General features: G+C 39.2%; 1 protein-coding gene and 1 pseudogene across 6 annotated transcripts in view; both read left to right on the top strand.

Moving 5' to 3' along the window:
* GRM7 (glutamate metabotropic receptor 7) overlaps positions 1–20,608 on the top strand; it is an 850,676-nt gene that overhangs the window by 582,096 nt on the left and 247,972 nt on the right. For all 6 annotated transcript variants that reach the window (XR_003901066.1, XR_003901065.1, XM_029917442.1 and 3 more), the window contains exon 7: positions 6,019–6,158. Coding sequence is in view for 4 of the 6 variants with exons in the window: in XM_029917442.1 (XP_029773302.1) it covers positions 6,019–6,158 (140 nt within the window). In the remaining 2 variants the exon portion in view is untranslated. The remainder of the gene's footprint in view (positions 1–6,018; positions 6,159–20,608) is intronic.
* On the top strand, positions 3,258–3,609 carry LOC115273301 (annotated as a pseudogene).

Here is a 20,608-nt window from a genome sequence, read left to right as displayed (position 1 = left end):
TCTTATTGTCAGAGAAAGAAGTTTCTCTAGAAAGAATGAAAGAAGAAGGAACCTTGTTTGTTTGGGCAGGAGATATCTGAATAAACTCATAGCTTTTAATATGCACGCAAATAGGAGATGTGTGTATGTTATATATGCATACATACCTGTGCTGCCTAGTTCTGCCTACTGTGAGGGCTAGCAGCAATGACGCCATGATAGAAAGGACAATGCCTAGTAGTCACATCTTATTTACATACACCAGTGGCATAGCCATTCTTACCCTAGTTACAAAAAAAATTGATTTTGCAAATGTCCTCGGTGACTTTGCCCTGACTCTTCTTCCAGGTAATGTCTGTAAACTCATTTGGTCGAGATGATATTTCCCGCTGATGAGTCACTGTTGCTGAGCTTCTGACTGGACACAGTGTTCGTTTTTATCAAACAATGACCGTGTGCCAGAGCCTGAGCTAAGTACTCCACTTGAGCTGGCTTACTTAGTTCCTGAAACACCAAATTATTTAGATTATGTTGTTTTCCTTGAGTTTTTTTACAGATATGATTCATAGAGAAGTTAAGAACTATGATGTTCAAAGGTATATACGTAGTGATGATGCTACCCACTTGGCCTAACTCCACAGCCTCCTTCCTTAACTACAATTCTTTAAGTTTCTGAAAAGAAGGTTTTACTGCATCATTCCTGCTGACATCTTAGAATGGAGGCTTTTTTTTTTTTTTTTTGCATGTTTTGGGAGGGTTTGGTTTTTCTTGGTATCGATAAGCTTAATTTTGCTCTTATGTTACTTTAGTACAGTTTCTTGCACTCCTCGGAGTTTTGTTCCAGACCAGCAGAGTACAATTTAGTAACTCTGAACTTCGCATTTACCAAAGCATCATTTTATGAAATTTAAAAAAAAATCCCCTAAAAGTACTGCTACAGGTTCACCAAGTACTTAGCCTTCTTGTATTCAGTAAGAGAAAAGATGGCTAATTTTGTCTTGATCATTTACAGCCATTTTTTTTCCTGCATCCCAAATGAATGCAATGACCTGAGCCTAAATTTGATTGAGTTATGTCTGTGTTGGCTTATCCAACTAGATGTCACTATTGTAGATGTAAGTTTAACAAATTTGTTATCTCACATACATAATATTACTATATTCTATATACATAGAATAACTATATAGTGAAGTAGTTAATGTGAGGTGTGTCTGTATCTAGATTTGTTAGTTTCCAGAGAACAAATTAGATGGGAGTATATTTTGTAAGGAAGACACATCTGTGTTTTGGGGGGGATTCTTTTGGGTTTTTTGGTTTTTGTTGTTTGTTGTTGTTGTTGTTGGTGGTGGTGGTGGTGGTGGTTTGTGAAAACTGAAGTTAGCTTTCCTTCCTTGACAGGTGAGATCTAGTTTTTCTCCTCTTGAATCTGAGTACACCTCTGACTAATACAGAAGTCTCACTATGTAACTTCTAAGGAATAAAAGTCAGAAGTGCTCTGCCTGGTATGGTTGAGACATCAGTATTACAGAAACAGCTACCATGTTGGGAGGAAGCCAGGAACTCAAATAGTCCATATGAGGGTATTCCAGCCATAGTCCCAGCTGAAGCCCCAGCTGACAGCCAGCATCAATTATCAGGCATGTGAGGCTTAAGCTGCCCCTTCTGATCTAAGCGGACCAGAGAGGTGATGTCCCTGCTGAGCCCTACTGAAATTTCAAAATACAGGTCATCATTATTTTGAGCACTAATTTTTAGGGTTGTCTGTTGAGCAGCAGTAGATAATTAAACACAAATCAAGGCAACATTTCTGAATCTGTGGAGGGGTAGTAAAATGAGAGAAAATTTCTAAATACCTTGATGCAAAGGACTCTTTTGTCATCTGGGAAATCAGGATCCCAAATTCTTCTCTGTCCTAGAAGAAATTAATTTCATTCTGATACTCTAATTCAATATAGGAGGTAGAAGACAAATATGTTCTGTCATCCAGTTTCCTCTCAATATCCCAGCTCATCAAATAGCCCTGTTGCCTTCACTATTGCGCACTTGGGTTCTGGCCCTGATACCTGTGGACATTTCTGCAGGTAATCACTTCTCTTTTGATAACTTTCTTTCTCTTCTCTGGACTTCTTTGATCTTTTCTTTTTTTAAAATATAGTCTTCATTGAACACAATCTCCTTTATTCTCTTTCAAGAAGTTCAGGGATGCTGTTAAAAAGAAGCTGTGGGAGGGGAAAAAAAAAACCCTGGAAATAATAAGCCCAGTTGCATTATAGAATCCATCAAAAAGGTCAAAGCCACACAATATGCTATTACAAGTCATCACTTAGATAAAGTGTTCAGCTCTTCGGCCTTAATTTTTTTTAAGCATGAACTTTAATGAGAATGGAAAGGGCATGACAAGAATCATTTCTCCTAACAAAGATTGTAAGAAGAGAGAAAGATGAGGCGGTGTGTCTCATTTTGATGAATATTTAGCTGGTGAGCTAGAGATCCTTTGGAGCCCCAGGCCTCCAATATTCTTACTGTCTCCTCTCAAAGACTATGAAAAGCTCAAGTCATAGTATTTAATGAATAGAAGCTGTAGAATTACCACAAAGCACAACATGAATCCTAGTATCCAGTGTGGAAGAAAAGAAAGGTGAGCATATGAATATTAATATCTTCCTGCAAAATGATAGGATTCTCATTTTCTTGCTAATAACATGTGGAATCCAGATTTCGTTTCTTCACCTTATGCTTAGAGCTAACTGAAAGTGGAAAGCCAGTATTAAATAACTGTTTTTGTTATTGATGTTCTATGTGGGTTTTTCCCCCTCTGTGTATACTGGAAGAGCTTATGTTGATTAGCATACAGAGAAGGCTTAAGAGCTTTCTGTTGTGATGAAATTGGGTGTTTTTGTGGGCCCTGGGGATAGTGTTCAGATAAAACATAGGAAAAACAAATCGAAATGGTGCCCTTGGCTGTACAAAAAGCACCCACTGACTTAATTTGGTGACACCAAAGCAGTGTTATCCATACATCAGTGTACATCATCAGAATGGGCTCTAGTCTACTCTTTGGGGGGAAAAAAATCACTGATAGAGAAATTCAAATAAGATACCAGTTAGGAGAGACAGTTCTGCTGCATTAAAAGACAGTCTGAATATCTGAAGGCAGGTGTTCTGGTCTTGAGATAGGAACAAATGAAACGATAAAAAATGGAAGTCTTCTCTTTCTCGCTCCCCGCCAACTTGGTCACTGCTCTTCACTGAGGCTGTCCTGCACCTAAGGCAGGAAAATGGTGACTATGAAGGAGATGAAAAAGTCATTGGGGTTGATCAACTTAGGCTCCAACTTATTATGAAAATTGGAAAGTACATTCTGGGATACTGTCAGACTCTGGAAATGATCCAACATGGCAAAGCAAAACTAAAACTGGTCATCTTCATCAGCAACTTCCCAGCCTTGAGGAAATCTGAAATAGAGCACTATGCCATGTTGGCCAAAACTAGTGTCCTTCCCTACAGTGACAATAATATTGAGTTGGGCACAGCATGTGGAAGTGCTACAGTATGTGTACACTGGCTATCATTGATCCAGGTGATTCTGATATCATTAGAAGCATGCCAGTACAGATAGGTGAAAACTAAATCACACAGTATTTTTCTTGAATAAAACCAGCCAGAATTTGTTTGAGAAACAAAGACAACAGAAACAATAACCATTCCCATCTATTGAGCATTTATTATGTAAAAGGCATGGTACTGACCACTTTATATACTTTATTACATTTGATCCTCACTAACCCGGGGAGAAAGGTATCATTAGAGACAGAAGCAGAAGCAAAAAAGAATAACTTGGTAAAGGTCACATGTAGAGCAGATGGTTCTTAGAATTTAACCTCCTTCTTGGGGATTCCAAAGCCAGTTGTTAAGCACTATTCCAGTTTAGTTAGCTGAGTGATCCTCGGGCAAGGAATTCCCCCTTTCTCAATCTAAGTATACTTTGTCACCTGCAAAATTAAGAAGTTTGGTGTTGTGTGTCCTCCAGCTCTTTATTAGTTTTCTATTGCTACCTTAAAAATAACATGAACTTAGTGGCTTAACCAACATAAATTTATGATCTCTTCTAGTTCTGTAATTTGAGAGTCTGTCACACATCGCACTGGGCTTTAGTTAAGGTGAGGGTTCCTTCTGCAAGCTCTGGGGAAGTATGTGTTTCCTTGCTTTCTCTAGCTTGTGAGGGCTTCTTGCCCTCCTGGGATCACAACTTCTTTCTCCTTTGATTCCTACTCCCTCTTACCTACAGGGATGATTATGATTGCACTGTGCTCACCCAGGTAATCCAAAATAGTCTTCCCCTCATCTCATAATCCCTAATCTTTATCTGTAAAAAAGTCTTACCATGTATGGTAACATTCACAGATTCTGGGAATTAGGACATGGGAATATTTGGGGAGCCTTTATCGAGCCTATCATAAGCTCTATTTTTTTTCATTTTTAATACCAAAGTGTGCTAAAATCCTATGTCCAACAGTTGTAGGATGGTATGGAGTTCTTAAGCTGTTCCTGTATCCCACCTATATATTGAACCACCCTGTACCACTAGAGCTAATTTTCAGCACAGGATTGTAGCTCTGCATGTTTCTGATGACCTAGTATGTTGTCTCTCTTTCTGAATCCATTTTCTAACTCTGTTCTTGTGTTAAGTGATCATTCACATGTGGTCACTCAGCATCACACCTGCTTCCTTAAGATAGGAGCCTTTTTATTTTTTACTGTTTTAAGCATACTTTCTCTTATCCAGTTAATGTATCTTTTTTTTTATTTCATCCCTGTTATTAAGGCAGCTATCATGTTGGCCCAAATTCTGCAGAAGCTACTGACTTCGCTAACCAAATGCAGAGGTTTGCCTTCATAGGGTCTTAAATTTATAATAAAAATTCTCAAAAGGCTTCATTCTCATTACCTAAAGTTACTTTACCCTTCCCCACCAAAAATTAGCAAGATGAACTTCTGTTCTTAGTGATTGTCTTTCAGCTTATAAATGATCTTTAATTTCTTTATAAAAGACAGGAAATAGATCATTGTTTTCTATGAATAATATCAATCCAATATTAACTTACAGAGCAGATACCAGTCATATACCCTGAGGCCAGTGGTATTTATCCAATTGCCAAGGGATCATGAGAGAAACAGCACTTAGTTTTCCCAACTTTTGATGAATCCTTTGTAACTTTTGCTAAAAACCAAACCCCCATCTTTTATTCTTTGCATATGGTTTGCCAATTGTTCCATGAGGTTAATACTGAGGAGCTTTTCATTCATAACTAGCTTCCGAAGGATGTATACACACATACACACACATACAGAGAGGCACTCAATAGATTTATTAGTCTTTTTAAATTGACTTCTGTGCCTAATTCTGCCAAAATAATGGGTTTCATCCTAAGAACCACATTCTAAAGAAGTAAGATCCACATAGGCTATTGAGGAAAAAATAGTACTTATTAAATACTTTCCAGGAGTATTGCTAAGCATTTTATGACTCATTATCATACAAATTAGAAATAATTAACAAATATGTTTAAGTACAATTAATATTAAAGTACATACTTAAGTAAACCTTTTTCCTTGTTTGCTTGTTTTTGTTCTCTTAGATTTTCTTTTAAAAATCTATTAATCATTTTTGAATTGATTCTTTACTAACCACAATCAATCATTAGGTGGAAACTAAAATAGTAATAGAAGTTAAGATTGTCCCTGGAAAATAACACATTTAATTTTCTTCACAAGGGGAACAGATCAGTATAGAATACTAAGAAATATAGAGAAATAGAACTTTTCAAAGGGGGAGTCCGGTCACCTTCCAACCCTCTATAATAAGAATCCACAGACCATAGTGATGACCTGCCCATTGTTCGTTTAGGGGAGAAACATTAAACAGTGGGGTTATCTATTAGTTACCTTCCTTATCAACAGGACTCTAGACCATCACCTGAAGCATAAGAAGTAGAAGGAACCTTGTTTATGACATCTCTCATTCTTTGTCTTCCTCAGGTAGTGCAGGCACCCCAGTGATGTTTAACAAGAATGGGGATGCACCTGGGCGTTACGACATCTTTCAGTACCAGATCACAAACACCACCAACCCTGGTTACCGTCTGATTGGACAGTGGACAGATGAACTTCAACTCAATGTGAGTACTACTTGTTGCTCTTCCTTTGCTTATGTGATGAAAGGACAGACTTTGAATATGCTAAATTAAGCAAACATTTCTTGCTTATATGTTTGTGTGCATATACAAGTGAGCATGCATCTTGTCACAATCCTCTTCAGTGACTGATAATCCATAGTAATAGGAGAATGATCATGTGAGGATTATGAAGATAAAAATGTGTTTTGAATTTATGCTGTGCATTGCACTCAGCATTTACATGAATGATCTCATTTAGCCTGAGGCTTGGATTGTTTAACAAACAAGTTACCAGCTAATATTTTAAAAGATCCTTCTCTTGGTCAGATTTTCTTCTTTCTTTCCTTCCATTCTTCCTCATATGATGAAGTATTTTTTAAAGCATTCAGTGAGTTACTTTGATTTGTACTGAGATTCTCTGAGTAATTGCATTGTTAGTTGCCATAACCTCTTCCTCTTTATGTCAAACATGACCTTGAGTAAAGCAGCTCCTTCCTTGTGCAAGTTTATGTCAAAATTCAGCAGCCAGAGACATCAGGAGCTCATCTGTAGTCAAACACAGTTAGCTTTATTTAGCCCATTCCACGAAGAGAAGTTTGTGTCAGCAAAACTTCTTAAATATGAAAGAATTCAGATGTCATTTACTTTATGTTTCGGGCTGAAATTGGTGATTTTAAGGAGGTTTAAGGAAACAGAGGTTTTGTTTTGGATTCTCTAAGGAAATAGACATGACTTAATTGTACATCTTGGTGATGTTTGTGTTGAGGATGGGAAGAAAAAGGCTAACAAAGAAATAGTAGCCACTTTAGAGAGCTGAAAAGGGGAGATGATATTTGTGTGGTTGCAGAATATTCTTGTTTCTCTGTAGTTTCATACCCATATGGAGTGCCCTTGCTTTGTCCTGTTCCACCCTCATCACTGAGTGGCTTTGTCTGATTGTCATTTATATTCTGGTGATGTTGTTGGTGTTCTGTTTGGAAAGTGCCTGCCTCAATGTTAGCTAACAGATTTCTGGCCATTTAATTTTATTTTCTTAATATATCAGGTTCAACATTCAGTGGTGTGCTTCTAATAATATTTCCAATGCCCTACTTGAAATTATTGTTTACTTAAATAAATATACCAATCTTCACAGAGAGCAAAGAACATGAGCCAGGATATCTCCATCCTGGCTGGGCCAAACAGCTGGAACTCAGCCTACCATGCATCCTATGCTTTCCCCCGCTTCCTTAAGTAGACTGACCCCCAGCTAGGATCCCGGGATCTAGGGCAACAGAAGTCAGAAAGGTTAGAGTGTTCCAGGGCCCTTGTGCTAAGGTGTGCTGGATAGTGTTAGACTTGAAGGGGTTCTGTCGCAGATCCCTTCCTGCAGTGGCCTTGAGGTTGGGTACATTGGGCACAGCTTACAACTTGAGTTCATAAACGTTATAGTATATATCAACACATGATCTCCTTTTGTCCAGAAGATTCCTGAATTACTCTAGTTTCTTTAGAGAAATGAAATTAATAGGATAGGTTACAGATACATAAACTATAAGGCAATGGCTCACTCAGCTCTGAAGGAGAAGAAGTCTCAAGATATATGATTGACAAGCTGGAGACCGAGGAGAGCCAGTGATGTAAGTTCCAGGCCGAGTGTGACATCAGGGGAAGACTCATGTCCCACTGGGAAGATAAGCAGAGATGATTCTTTCATACTTAGTGTTTTTGTTGTATTCCAGCTTTCAAATTTGTTGAAGTCTACTCACATTTGAAAGGCAACCTGTTTTACACATTTTGCCGGTGGAAATGTTCAGCTCATCCAGAAACACCCTCACAGACACACCTAGAATGCTGCTTAACCAAATAATTGGGTACCCCATGCACAAAAAAATGAACTATCACAGACCCTATCCCAGAAAATTCCTTCTAGTGCTTCTTACAAATCTTGAAATTAGGCTGATACCTTTTCTCATTCTACACCTTTAGAAGGTGCTTTGAAAATTACTGAGAGTAAGGCTTCTTGAGAGTGTAATATGGAATTAATGTTAGAGGGTGAGGAGTTTGGGTTTCTAAGAAGAGAGGATTGTTAATAAGTGGGGGTCTGGACGTTGATGTGGCCACCGCAGACCAGTTATCTCATTTGTACATTGCCCCAGCCTAGCTCTGTTTGTACCTGTCTAGCTCTCCCTCTCCTGAGATCTTCCATCCAAGCGAGCTCAAACAATGATTGAGTCCAAAGGACTGTGATCTTCTAACAATGGATGGAGCCAGACAGCAAGTGCCAGCCATGACTGAAATGAGTGCTGAGTACCAGAAGCAAAGAGAAAGCTAAAATTATCCTGAACTTAAAGTGTACTGAGCTTGTGAGCAAAAAGATAAAATGAAAATAAAACAAACAAACAAACCAAATTCACCAGGTAAACTCAAGGGGTAATAATCAAAAGCAGAATCAAAGTAGCATAACCTGGCTAACATACCCAAAGTGTGTTTTGATTGGGTGTTGCCTGTGGCATACAAAGATGAATCCTCCAGAACTAAATGTAGGGAATCAAGGTCTATAGTACACAGTGAAGTGCTCATGGGATTCTTATAAGACCCACAAGATTGTATAGGTACATTAATCTTTCCTAGCATACCCCCTGCACCAATGGTAAATTCCTGGCATGTATAATTTGTCCATTTTGTCCATGCACTCAAGAATCCCAATCATGCTTCACCAACCTCAGATATTACCTGAGAATTCTTTTTTTGTTTTGTTTAGACAGAGCATGAGCAGGAGAGGAGAGAAAAGGAAAAGAGAGAGGGAGACAGAGAGGGAGGGAGGGAGGGAGGGAGAGAATCCCAAGCAGGCACCATGCTCAGAATGGAGCCCAATTCAGGGCTCAAGTCCATGACCCTGGGATCATGACCTGAGCCAAAATCAAGAGTTGGACACTTACCCAACTAAGCCACCAGGCATCCTTACCTAGGAATTCATAAGCTCACATTTAAAATTTTTTTTTAACATTTATTTATTTTTGAGAAAGAAACAGAATGTGAGTGGTTTAGGGGCAGAGAGAGAGAAAGAGAGAGGGAGACAGAATCTGAACCAGGCTCTGCACCATCAGCACAGAGTGTGACGTGGGATTTGAACTCACAAACTGCAAGATCATGACTGGAGTTTAAGTCAGATGTTTAATCAATTGAACCACCAAAGTGCCCCTTAAGCCCACAATTTTTAAGAACCAACATCAATACCAATTTTATTTTTCTTTATTTGATTTGTGTTTTATCCTTCATAAGAATTGTATTTGGTTAGTCATTTAACAGGTTTTCATTTTTTGTTTCTTTAAAAAATTTTTAACGTTTTTTTTTTGAGAGAGTGAGAGGAGAGAGAGAGAGAAAGGGAAGAAAGGAGGAAGGGGCAAAGAGAGAGGGGACACAGAATCTGAAACAGGCTCCATGTTCTGAGCTGTCAGCCCAGAGTCCATTGTGGGGCTCAAATTGAGGAACTGCGAGATAGTGACCTGAGCCAAAGTCAGATGCTTAACCAATCGAGCCACCATGCATCCCATTTTTTTTAAGGTTCTAATGCATTTTTGGTTTTTAATGCATCTATGGGGGTGCCTAGGTGGTTCAGTCAGTTAAGTGTCTGGCTTCGGCTCAGGTCATGATCTCACAGTTTATCGGTTGGAGCCCCGCGTCGGGCTCTGTGCTGACAACTAGCTCAGAGCCTGGAGCCTGCTTCGGAATCTGTATCTCCCTCTCTCTCTGACCCTCCCCTGCTCGCGCTGTCTCTCTCTGTCTCTCAAAAACAAATAAAAAACCTTAATGCATCTACGACATGATAAACATTTCAAGGCTCAATAGGTGCACAATAGGGAAGAAAACAAATTAGGTCCCCATTCTCACAAAATTGATGATCTAGTCTGGTGGTACATGACACATAAGGAAACAGAAAAAAATCCAAAGTGTGAGAAGAGGCAAGGAGCAGATAGAATAATGGAGGTGGAGAAAGACCTCCCAGATGAGAAGCTAGCCATGTGGGGAGTATGAATTATCCCCAGCAAGCAGGTCAGGAGGCTGACATGGCAATGGCATGACTAAGGGAGAGGAGGGGCAGGAGTAGGAGAGGTTAGAGGCATTGATAAGACACACAGCATAAAGTCACTTGCAGCCTATGCTAAAACATTTTTTTAAATTTTATTCCAAGTGCATTTAAAAGCCATTAAGAAGTATTAAGGAAGGGAGTAACTGAATCAAATTTAGAAATAAAAAAATTACTTTGTCTGCTGGGAAGGTAATGAATTGGAAGAGGCAAGGATGGGAGAGGAAAACTGAGAGTTGATTTCCCCTGTCTGGCTAGAAAAGTATGGTTAGCGCAGGGCTTCTCAAACCTTAGCCAATAGCAAGATCCTCTGGAGCACTTGTGAGAACACAGATTGCTGGGGCCCACACTCAGAGTTCGTACTCGTGTGGTGTCTGTCTTGGTTAGATGGGGGACCCGAAATGTGGGGCAGGGATCGAGCTGAAGCAGGTGGCATGGATGGTAAAAGGATTTACCCAAGGCAGAACAAAGGAATTAGAAGTTTATTGGACACACTACAAGGGAGCAGTGGGCAGGAGAGCAAAGGAGAGATTCTTCAAGGAGACTGTGGCTGGGGGCTGTTTTCAGAGAGGGAAGGTGGGAAGGTATGGAGAAGTATGAAATTTTCCTCCTTGGATAACTGTGCCTGGTTGTAAATAGTCCATCAGTCATTTAGGGCCTCTGGATATTTTGTGGTGGATTGCCTAATGGACCTGTCTACATTCAGCCAGGGGGTCTCTGTGGACCCTTTTGCCTTGAGCAAGTTTCCATTGTTCAAGCCTGTTGTCCAAAAGTGGCTTCTACATTCAGAAGATCTCAGAATGGGAGGAAGCTGAAGAATTTGCCTAAGAGTCCCTGTGTAATGCTGGTGGCACTTTGAGATCCACTGGCTTAGAGAGTGTGGGAATAGTAGAGGTGTAAAGAAGTGAGTAGAAATATATATGTGTCTGATGCATATAATATGCATGTGTATGTGTACTTACACACATCTTATAGGGAGAATAGCATAATGTAGTGATGGCTTCAGTTCTGGCATTGAAGGAAAAAATAAGAATCCAGAGTGAACCCCACATTCATAGACTGAGCTGCGTGGATGATAGCCACATAAGATTAGGAAGGCTGCTCGGTATAGCAGGGGTCGGTGGTGGAGAGTAAAATTGAGAATCCTAAATTAATGTTCTTAAATGTACAAGAGCCACGGTGAATTGGGTGTAAGTCAGAAGCTCAGAAAAGAGTTTTTGTCTACAGCTATTTAACAAAAACACAGTTAGTTGTCAACCTATAAATGACACTTAAATCCATTAAAGAAAAAGAGAATAGCTAAGAACCCAAGGCCTCAAAAACCTCACAGGAAATGGTATAGCTCAATTCCAGTTTTTCCACATAGCACCCAACTTTAAATACTCCATTTCATTATTCTGGAAAGTTGGGGTCCACACACACTTTGGCTTTTGTTTTTGTTAATGGAAGCTAGATCAGGGAGATACACCCTTAGGTGAGGATATTTCTAACTCTATTTTTTTCATGCTGAACATAGTGTTCTGAAGAGCTGTCTGGACACCTGAGTTCGCAGGTGAATCCAGTAGTGTGTGATTAGTCCTGCATGCCACCTGAACATATGAATGAGCCAGGACAGGGCTATTCTCAGAATGGGGACAGGCTGGGCTAATGCGATTTATGATAACCGGCCTTGATAGGCCAATACCCTGTTGACACTTTTTATAGGATCCTTTGGAGATTATGAAGTTGAATTTAAATCCCAAAGGAAAGACAAAAGAGGAGATAGAGCAGAGTACTCAGAGGGCACTCCTGCCCTACCCTGGAGAACCAGGGCCATGCACAGGCATCCCATCTATTGGTTGGTATCTTAACCAACATCACCCTACATATAATGTTCCTTTTGCTATAATGATTCTGATTTCAGGCAAAAATTGTATAAGAGTGTACTTGGACAAACTTAGTTTTGTAAGTTTGCTTTCTTTTCTTGCAGTCATCAGAACAAAACAAAGAATTTCAAATGACAAGTGTACTTCTCATTTACAAAGACTCAGGGGTATGCTTCCAATCCCCAGTTAGAGCATTTCTAGCAAATGAAATTTTCAAGAACACTTTCTCTCTGGTCAGTAATTGCAAATGAGTTTCTGAGCCAAGAAATTGGAGTCTTAAGGTTCCAGGACTTTTGAGCAGACTATTTTGTTTTGTATCCGATCCTCTCGAAGTTAGTTTCCAAAGAGCATGCTGTCTGGTAGGGACTGCCGTCATGCACCCTTACGGCTCGCAGTAGTAGCCCTGGACTGTCTCTTCTGTGGGCTAAGAGATTGTCACATGGTTTGCTACTAGGAAATTTCTGCACTGACAAGAATTTATCAGAAGGAAATCATAAAGAGTAAAGCCATTTACTCTCCCAAATGCAGCCTCCACAAAATAATCCTGACTTACTCTCTCAGGTTTTTATTCTGCTACACAGAAATTCCATAAAACATTATGCCTGGTGGAAGGCAGGAAAAGGGCTAATGCAGCAAATAGACATTGGTCATCTGCGGTATATCAGGATGGATAATCACTAAAGGAGCTGCCAGGATAAAGGATGGACCCTGCACTCAGTGTTCACTGACTAGGATAAAGGGTCTGTGATCAATATACCACATTTGAAAGGCTTAGATATTATATAATCTAATCTGCATATTTACATTTGATTTCTATTTGAACTGGACTTTGAATGATAGGTGGTAGTTCCCAGATAGAGAAGAAGAAAAAAAGTGTTTCACAATGCATAATGTAGTACCGCTTAAAAATTGAGATACAGGAATATCTAAAAATTCTAAAAAATTCTAAATGTATGATATGAAGGAAACTCTTCATTTGTGACGTGTATTATAAATAAAGGTGATTTTTGTCATCTTTCATATACTTGCAATGAGTAGGAAATTGGATATGCCCAAAATGTTAAATTTTCAAATAACTGAAATTATTGCAAATACCACAATGTTGATTGGAGTTTAAAGAATAACGAGTACTCTTAGTAGGCACCTTCTGCAGTGAATTGCACTGTCTTACAGAAAAGTTCCAAAAATATATTACTTAACCTTTCCTCAAACCTCAGTCATCTGCCATTCTGTAAAACAGTCCAACTTAGTGATCTTTTCAGGTATGTGAGGCTTGTTAGCCATTTAAGTGATTTGTTCCCCATTGAACTTATCTTCCACCTAGAGACTGAAAACTCCTCTAAGGTAGAACCCAAATTTTAGTCATTGTTTTACATACCTACTAGCAATGTACCTGGCACACAGTAGGCGTTTGGGGATTTTGTGCTAATACATAAAACCATGTAAAATGAATAGGAACTCTATTTAATGATGGACATTACCTACAGCAAGCAGCCATGCTTCCTCCTTTTTATTTTTAATTTTTTTAATGTTTAATTTATTTTTGATAGAGATACAGAGCATGAGTGGGGGAAGGGCAGAGAGAGAAGGAGACTCAGAACCGGAAGCAGGCTTTAGGCTCTGAGCTAGTTGTCAGCGCAGAGTCCAAGGCGGGGCTCGAACCCACGAACCATGAGATCATGACCAGAGCCGAAGTCAGAGGCTTAACCGACTGAGCCACCCAGGCGCCCCAGCCATGCTTCCTCCTTATGGGAGGAGTACACAAGTTTCCTTTTAGCCTTATGGTTTGCCTTGGATAGTTTACAAGACCAGGGGTGGGATCTGATTGACCTTAAGCCAGTTGCCAGGGCCATTGTAGTGGAATGGGTGCCAAACTAAGCTTGTCCAATCAGGGTGAAGCACTAGTTGGCTCCTGGCTAATCTGGGTTACCAAGAAGGTCTTGTCCAAAGTGGATGTGACCCTCTGGAACCTCAAGGAGCATTTTGGAGGCCATAGTGCTGTTAGCACCAGTGAAGAAGAGTCACAACTTGGAGAGCGAAACAAGTCTAGCTTACAGTCTTTGATCCCTAAGAAACTCCTGTTGGAAGCCATTTATAATGCTTCCTGTATGGTTCCATTATCAATAAATCAAGGGCATTTGAGTATGATACTTTTTGCTTGCAATCTCACTGTAGCAATCAACAATTTTAAAAATACTTTTTTTAAATGCTCTCCGATCACAAAAGAAAAAGAATCCACCTACCCTCAATAAGCAGAATTTTTCACATTTCATTAAATTGTGGTGATCAAAATGTAATTTTAAATGCTGAGATTTTGTTAAATAGTGAATCTTCCATAGTGCTTAGAATTTTAGCTCTCACAGGCATCTGAATATATAAAATATATAGTTGATTGCAGAAATCATTGTTTCATCAAATTATATATGCCAAAATCAATACTTACTTATACCTACACATAAAACTACTAATCACAGTATTATTTCATAATTGCAACAGTAAAAATGTTTTTTAAATTCCAGTCACCCTGATTAAATAATGTGTTGCATGAACTATGGGAGAGTAGATAGCCATAATCAAACCAGTGTTGACAGGGAGAAAAATATATGTAAGTTGTCAAAACCTAGGACTTCTTTAACTTAAGTTTGCAGTCTTATAGAATCACTTTATTGTGCATCATAATTAATAATAATGAATACTCTTATCTTACAATTTATAGAGGTTTTTTTTTTTTTTTTTTTTTGTTAGGACTACAGGTCATGAAGCTGACCTGATTAAATGGATCTGAGTCTCAGCTCTACCACATACTATCTGTAAAGCCAGGATTACAGTAGCATGAATTTCATAAAGTTGTTGTTAGAATTAAATGTAGTGATATATGTAATGTATTTAAAACAGTACCTGGCACATAGTAAATATTCAATAAATGTTAGCCATGAGAGCAACAATATTTTAATATCACTAGTTGGTAACATCATCTGTAACTGCTCAAAATGTCAGTTTCTCGTGCTTAGTCTCAGAATGATAAGACAAGTCAGGAAAAAGGAGAAAAGGGGTAAAAGATGGTTTTGGTTTTGTTTCAGTTGAGTTTTAGTTCTAGAAACCTACCAGGGGCTGTTGAGAACATGAGGTGGATTTACTATCCTAAGGGATCAAGTGGGAGAGTCATTGGCTATGTTTGTATTGGTGAAAGTAACTTAAACTCAAGTCATTGAAGCTGGCTTCATCTGCCACCTGCTTCTCTACCCTTTAATGCTACCTTAGTGAAGAAGTCAAACCAACAAAGGATTTAGGATCAGAGGATCTGGTGTATAATCATGCTCTTTACAATTATTAGATCTGTGAACCAGGATAAGGGAGATTTCTCTGAAAAGATGACATTCATCCTGAGACCAGAGTCACAACAGTTCATTGAATTTGTCAGCAAATTCTAACTTACTATCTGAATCTAACAATAAGTACTATTTTCCAATTGTGAGGCAGCTTGAGACCACAGATCACAAACTGAATACAAGTCAGCAGGTATGTTTAAAAAATTAATGACTTTGGGGCACCGGGGTGGCACAATCAGTTAAGCATCTGACTTCCACTCAGGTCACCATCTCACAGTTTATTAGTTAGAGCCCACATCAGGCTCTGGGCTGACAGCTCAGAGCCTGGAGCTTGCTTTGGTTTCTGTCTCTCTGTCTCTCTCTCAAAAATGAGTAAACATTAAAATAAAATAAAAAGTTAATGAGTTGACAGTATTTTAAAAATTAATAAATTCCATAGGAATATGTATATTTGGGACTGGTCTTGTAAAAAATCAGAAAATCTGGCAATAACATGCCTTTATCCCATGCTGAAATAGCTGACCAGAACTACCAACTTCCCACTTTAGACAAGGTATGTGTTCTCCCAAGTTGCCAAGCCCACTACTGCCTTACTCTGGTTGAGTTTCATTCTCCTAATCTAGATTTAAGCTAGATACTTATTAACTTATTTACACTAATTTGGTTTGAACATAGGCTTGACGTTTTCTCTGGAAATTGGTTTTGAAAAAGCAACAATAACATATCAATAGTGTTCATGACCCTAAATACCCATAAGCATATAAAACACTTTATTTAAAAGGGTCAAGTAAAGCACTTAATAAAGATAGTGCTTTTGTGTGGAAAAATGTACATATTCTTAAACATATTGAAAATGAAAGAAGCAGATCACCCTTGCATCTGGAAGATGAATAGTATTTATAAATATAACTATGGCTGCAGAAACATGTAAATAGAGAACTGTAAGCTCCCATTTTGGTTTGGCACGGTAGATATTCATGTGAATCACTTGACGTTTATGAATATACAATCACATTGTATGGGAAAATTGTTGAATTTTATTTTTATGTGCATTTTGAACTCAGCCATAATACAGCAGCAAGGAGAAATAATCAGAACACATGGAGAGAGTTCAACTGTTAGAACAGGGGCTTTCAGCAGATGCCAAACAATCCAGAATTATAAAAAGGAAAGAGATGAGTTTACGGACCCTTTGCCTGGCTTTTTGCCCTGTGAAGCCAAAACTTTTAGAATGACCTGATCGTGTTAAAATATAGGAATTTGATTTGATGTGTTTTCAAATGCGTGCAAGATAGTCTTAAAAAGTGAGGCAGTGTCAGAAGGCCGAGCTGTAATCTGCCTTTGCCACTTAATGCTTAAGCAGATCGTTTAACATCCCTGAACCCCAGTTCCCTGTGTTTTTAAAATAAAGTGAAGTCAAGCAAAACAACTACTTCACAAGAACACTTGAGAATAAATTGCAATAGTTATCCTGATGTATGAAAGCCTATGACATTTGTGGTTGTATAACTTGTATGCTTTTTTTATGGGTACTGTAAATAATGCCCAGTGTTTAAAGTGGCTGAGAAAAACACAAATGAACCCTCTTAGAGGTCAGAAGTCAACATGGGTCTTACTAAAATCATGGCATCACCAGGGGTGTGTTTCTTTCTTGAGGCTCCAAGTGATCGTATGTTTGCTGCTCATTCAGGTTGTTGGTGGCATTTGGTTCTTCGTGGTACAGGACTGAATCTCTGTTGACTGTCAGCAGTGGGTTGATCCCAGCTTCTAGAGACTGCCTGGATACATTGGTTTGTGCTCCACTTCTTCCTCAAAGCTGGGAGTGGCAGATTGAGCCTCCCTCTTGGTTCCCATCTACCTGCCTTCTCTTTGTCTCTCACTGGTCCTTGCACATTCCTCTTCCACTTTGGAGGGCCCATGTGATACACTGGGCCCAGCCACGTAATCCAGAATAAGCTATTTTTAAGGTCTGTAACCTTATTCCACCTACAGAGTCCCTTTGCCATGTAAGGTAACATAGTCACAGGCTCAAGAAATTAGGATGTGGACATTTTTGGGTCAGGGTGGGAGCAGATTATTTTGCCTAGCCACAGTTCTTTACTGTATCACTCTGTATCTGAAGTCTATAAGATCCATATTGAATTCTGATTATTCAGAAATAGGGAGTTAATATAGTTGTGTAAACAGGAGGTTTATGCAGTTCTCTATACTTGTGCACCTTTGGTGTATAATTGAACTAATCTGTTTGATAAATGTTCTAATCCTATTTCTAGAAAAGTCTAGGGAAGAACCCTGAATTAAGAACCTTGAGTTAATGAGAAGTAGACAGAATCTTCCTCAAGTGAGAAGGCAGGATTGAAGATTAATAGGAAGACTAAGTGTTCCCAAAGCAACAGGAGACTTAGCTGAGCTGCAAGAGGGAGCTCTGTGACCTCCAACTTTTTCTCAGATAACGTGCCCAACCTGCTTATTAAATGAAACTCCCAAAAGGATAGTGAGAGACAAGGTTTCATCTTGTATTAACTCATTTTCTTTTTTTCTTGTGTCAGGAGATAGTAATTTGATGATACTGACGTTTTCCAATCATCCTATCCCCAATTAATTAATCTTCTAATTCATGCTCTTAATCTAGAAGATTAATTCTTTTAACCTTTTGTTCCCATGTTAGCCCCTAAATTCCTAAGCATTTCGTTTTGATTGCATTACTTCTCTTTAGGTTGCAAAGCAGAAATGCAGAGAGAGAGAGAAAGAATAGATTGGCAGTTCTTTAGAAAGCTAAAACCATATGAACTAGCTGCCATATGAACTAGCAATTCCTCTCCTAGGTATATACTTCACTCAGACTTTCTCTGGTCCCTAAAAGGCCACAAGGGAGTAGAATATAGTAGTAGCTTGGAATATGGGGTGTTGATTGCCACCTCCCTGACACAGCTACCAGCATGCTCTGTTGATAAAGCAAAATCATATATACGACGCAATAAGGGAGCTCACCACCTTTACAGAGTCTTAGTGGCTTCTCAGGAGAGGAAGGGCATGTCTGGATTGAATCGCTTCTTTTCATGAGGGCAGCCTGGTCAGAATTGAGCAAAGTGTGTGTTATTACAGTTTCATTTTGGTGGATGCAGCAAGGAGCGCTGGGGAGCAAGTCTTTTTGGGTAAATAATCATTTGTTTGGAGGGCTTGGGTCAGTAGAGTGGTAAGTGATCTGGAAAGTGACTTCCCCTATGGCAATTTATTTTCCTGGGAATAGGATGATCTGTTCAATAGACATATTTTTTAGGGAATTCCTGATATAAACCACAAAAAATATTTGTAACTTATCTTCCTGGTCCAGAATGTCTGGGATTATGGAACCATCATTAGTATAGACAGTTAGAGTGTCTTTGATCCTTGCATTCAAGCTGTTCTGAGGTAGACCAAGTTAGAATGGTTTTGTCTGGGGTAACTCAACTGTGTACAAAGTCGTCCTCAGTGGAGTTCTGTGACACCTAGCAAGGGGCTATTGCTACCCACATGTAGGGATAATTCTTGCTCAAATGTGAAAGTCACACCTGTCTGCTGTTTTCATTCTATCCCAATCTTCGGAACCAAAATAGCTCAGACACCAAGTTCTATGTCATCTCAACCTACTCCACTTGCTTACGGAAGCCACCTTCATAACTGATGCTATTAAAGTCCATCCTCTCTTTAAATTAGTGTCTGTGTCCTAAGTAGGGCCCTAATCTTAAAGAGTTCACGTTTCTGGTTACTGCCCTGGAAGGCCCCACTCTCATTTTTCCCACGTAAGCACTGCCACTAAGGATGTTTTGTGCAAGCCATCTTTCTTTCTAACAGTTTATTTAGCATCATATCTACAAATAGCTTCTCCAGAAGATGTACATTGGAGAGTATCAAACTTTCGCCCCACAAATTTGAATAAGCAGACCTTTCCAGCCGTTAGTTATGTTGTACATGTTCACAAATGTGTTTCCTATGCCTGGGAACAGGTTTCAGCTGGCCTTTCCATAGCTGCATGGATTATTTCTCATTGTTAAGAATAAAAGGGGTTTCAGTGGGTTTTTGACCCTAAAACGTACCCTTTCTCATTTGGTTGACTGTGTAGCCCATGAGAAATCTCTGTCCTGCTTAGAAATGGAGTGTTACATGACAATGAGGAAAAATGAAATATGGCCATTTGTACCAAAGTGGATAGACCTCGAGGGTGTCATGCCAAGAGAAATAAGTCAGGCAGAGAAGGATAGATACCATATGTTTGCACTCATAGGCCTAACAGGAGAGACCTGGCAGAGGACCATGGGGAGAGGAAGGGGGAAAGAGAGTGGGGGAGAGTGAGGGATACAGATCATGGGAGACTACTGAATACTGAAAACGAATCATGGACTGAAGGAGGAGAAAGGGGAGGGAGGGAGGGGGTGATGGTCATGGTGGGGGGCATTTGTGGGGAGAAGCACTGAGTGTTATATGGAAACCAATTTGACAATAAACTATTAGAAATTAATTAATTAATTAAAAAAAAAGAAAGTGAGGTGTCAAGAGCCTGAAAGTGGTGGTCTTCCAGCTACATCCTTTGTCCCAAACTACACCTTAATCCCAAGAAATCACCTAGCCTGACACTCCAGACACAGCTCTTTAGCCAATAGGTGTTCATTCTTTACAACCTCTTCAACAAACACTCAAGTATTCAGATGTAGGTGGTGCTTTCAATTGCCCTACTTAATAATCCTCCCCAATATGACAGTGAGAAACAAGTAACAAGCTCAGAACAAGGAAGACAGAAAGGATGCACTAGGAAAATACAAAGAACTCAAAATTTCTCATAAATAACAAATGCATTCTTGATTTATTGTGCGGCGATACTGTAACACAGCCTTCACAATGACTAAATAGGACACGAGGGCCTTTATCTTAGCAGGGAACATGATGCCTGCCATTTGAAATCACACTCTGAAAGCCAGCTTTAACACATTGATGGATACGCATTCGAAAAGTAAGTGGCTCTTTGAAATTGCCCCGAAATCATTTATGCTTCAATAAGAAGCTAGCAGGGAAGTTGGTAAATAGTCAGTTACATGATTTGTGTGCATATTTCCCAATAGTTAATTTTTTCCATTAAAGGTATAGATCACCTTGGCTATAAATGCCAGTTTACAGACTTCAATCAAGAGTGGCAGATTAGACTGTCTGGAGCCT

Source organism: Suricata suricatta, chromosome 12 (genome assembly GCF_006229205.1).
Source record: "Suricata suricatta isolate VVHF042 chromosome 12, meerkat_22Aug2017_6uvM2_HiC, whole genome shotgun sequence".
Taxonomy (NCBI): Eukaryota; Metazoa; Chordata; class Mammalia; order Carnivora; family Herpestidae; genus Suricata; species Suricata suricatta.
This window is presented reverse-complemented; position numbering and strand designations above follow the sequence as displayed.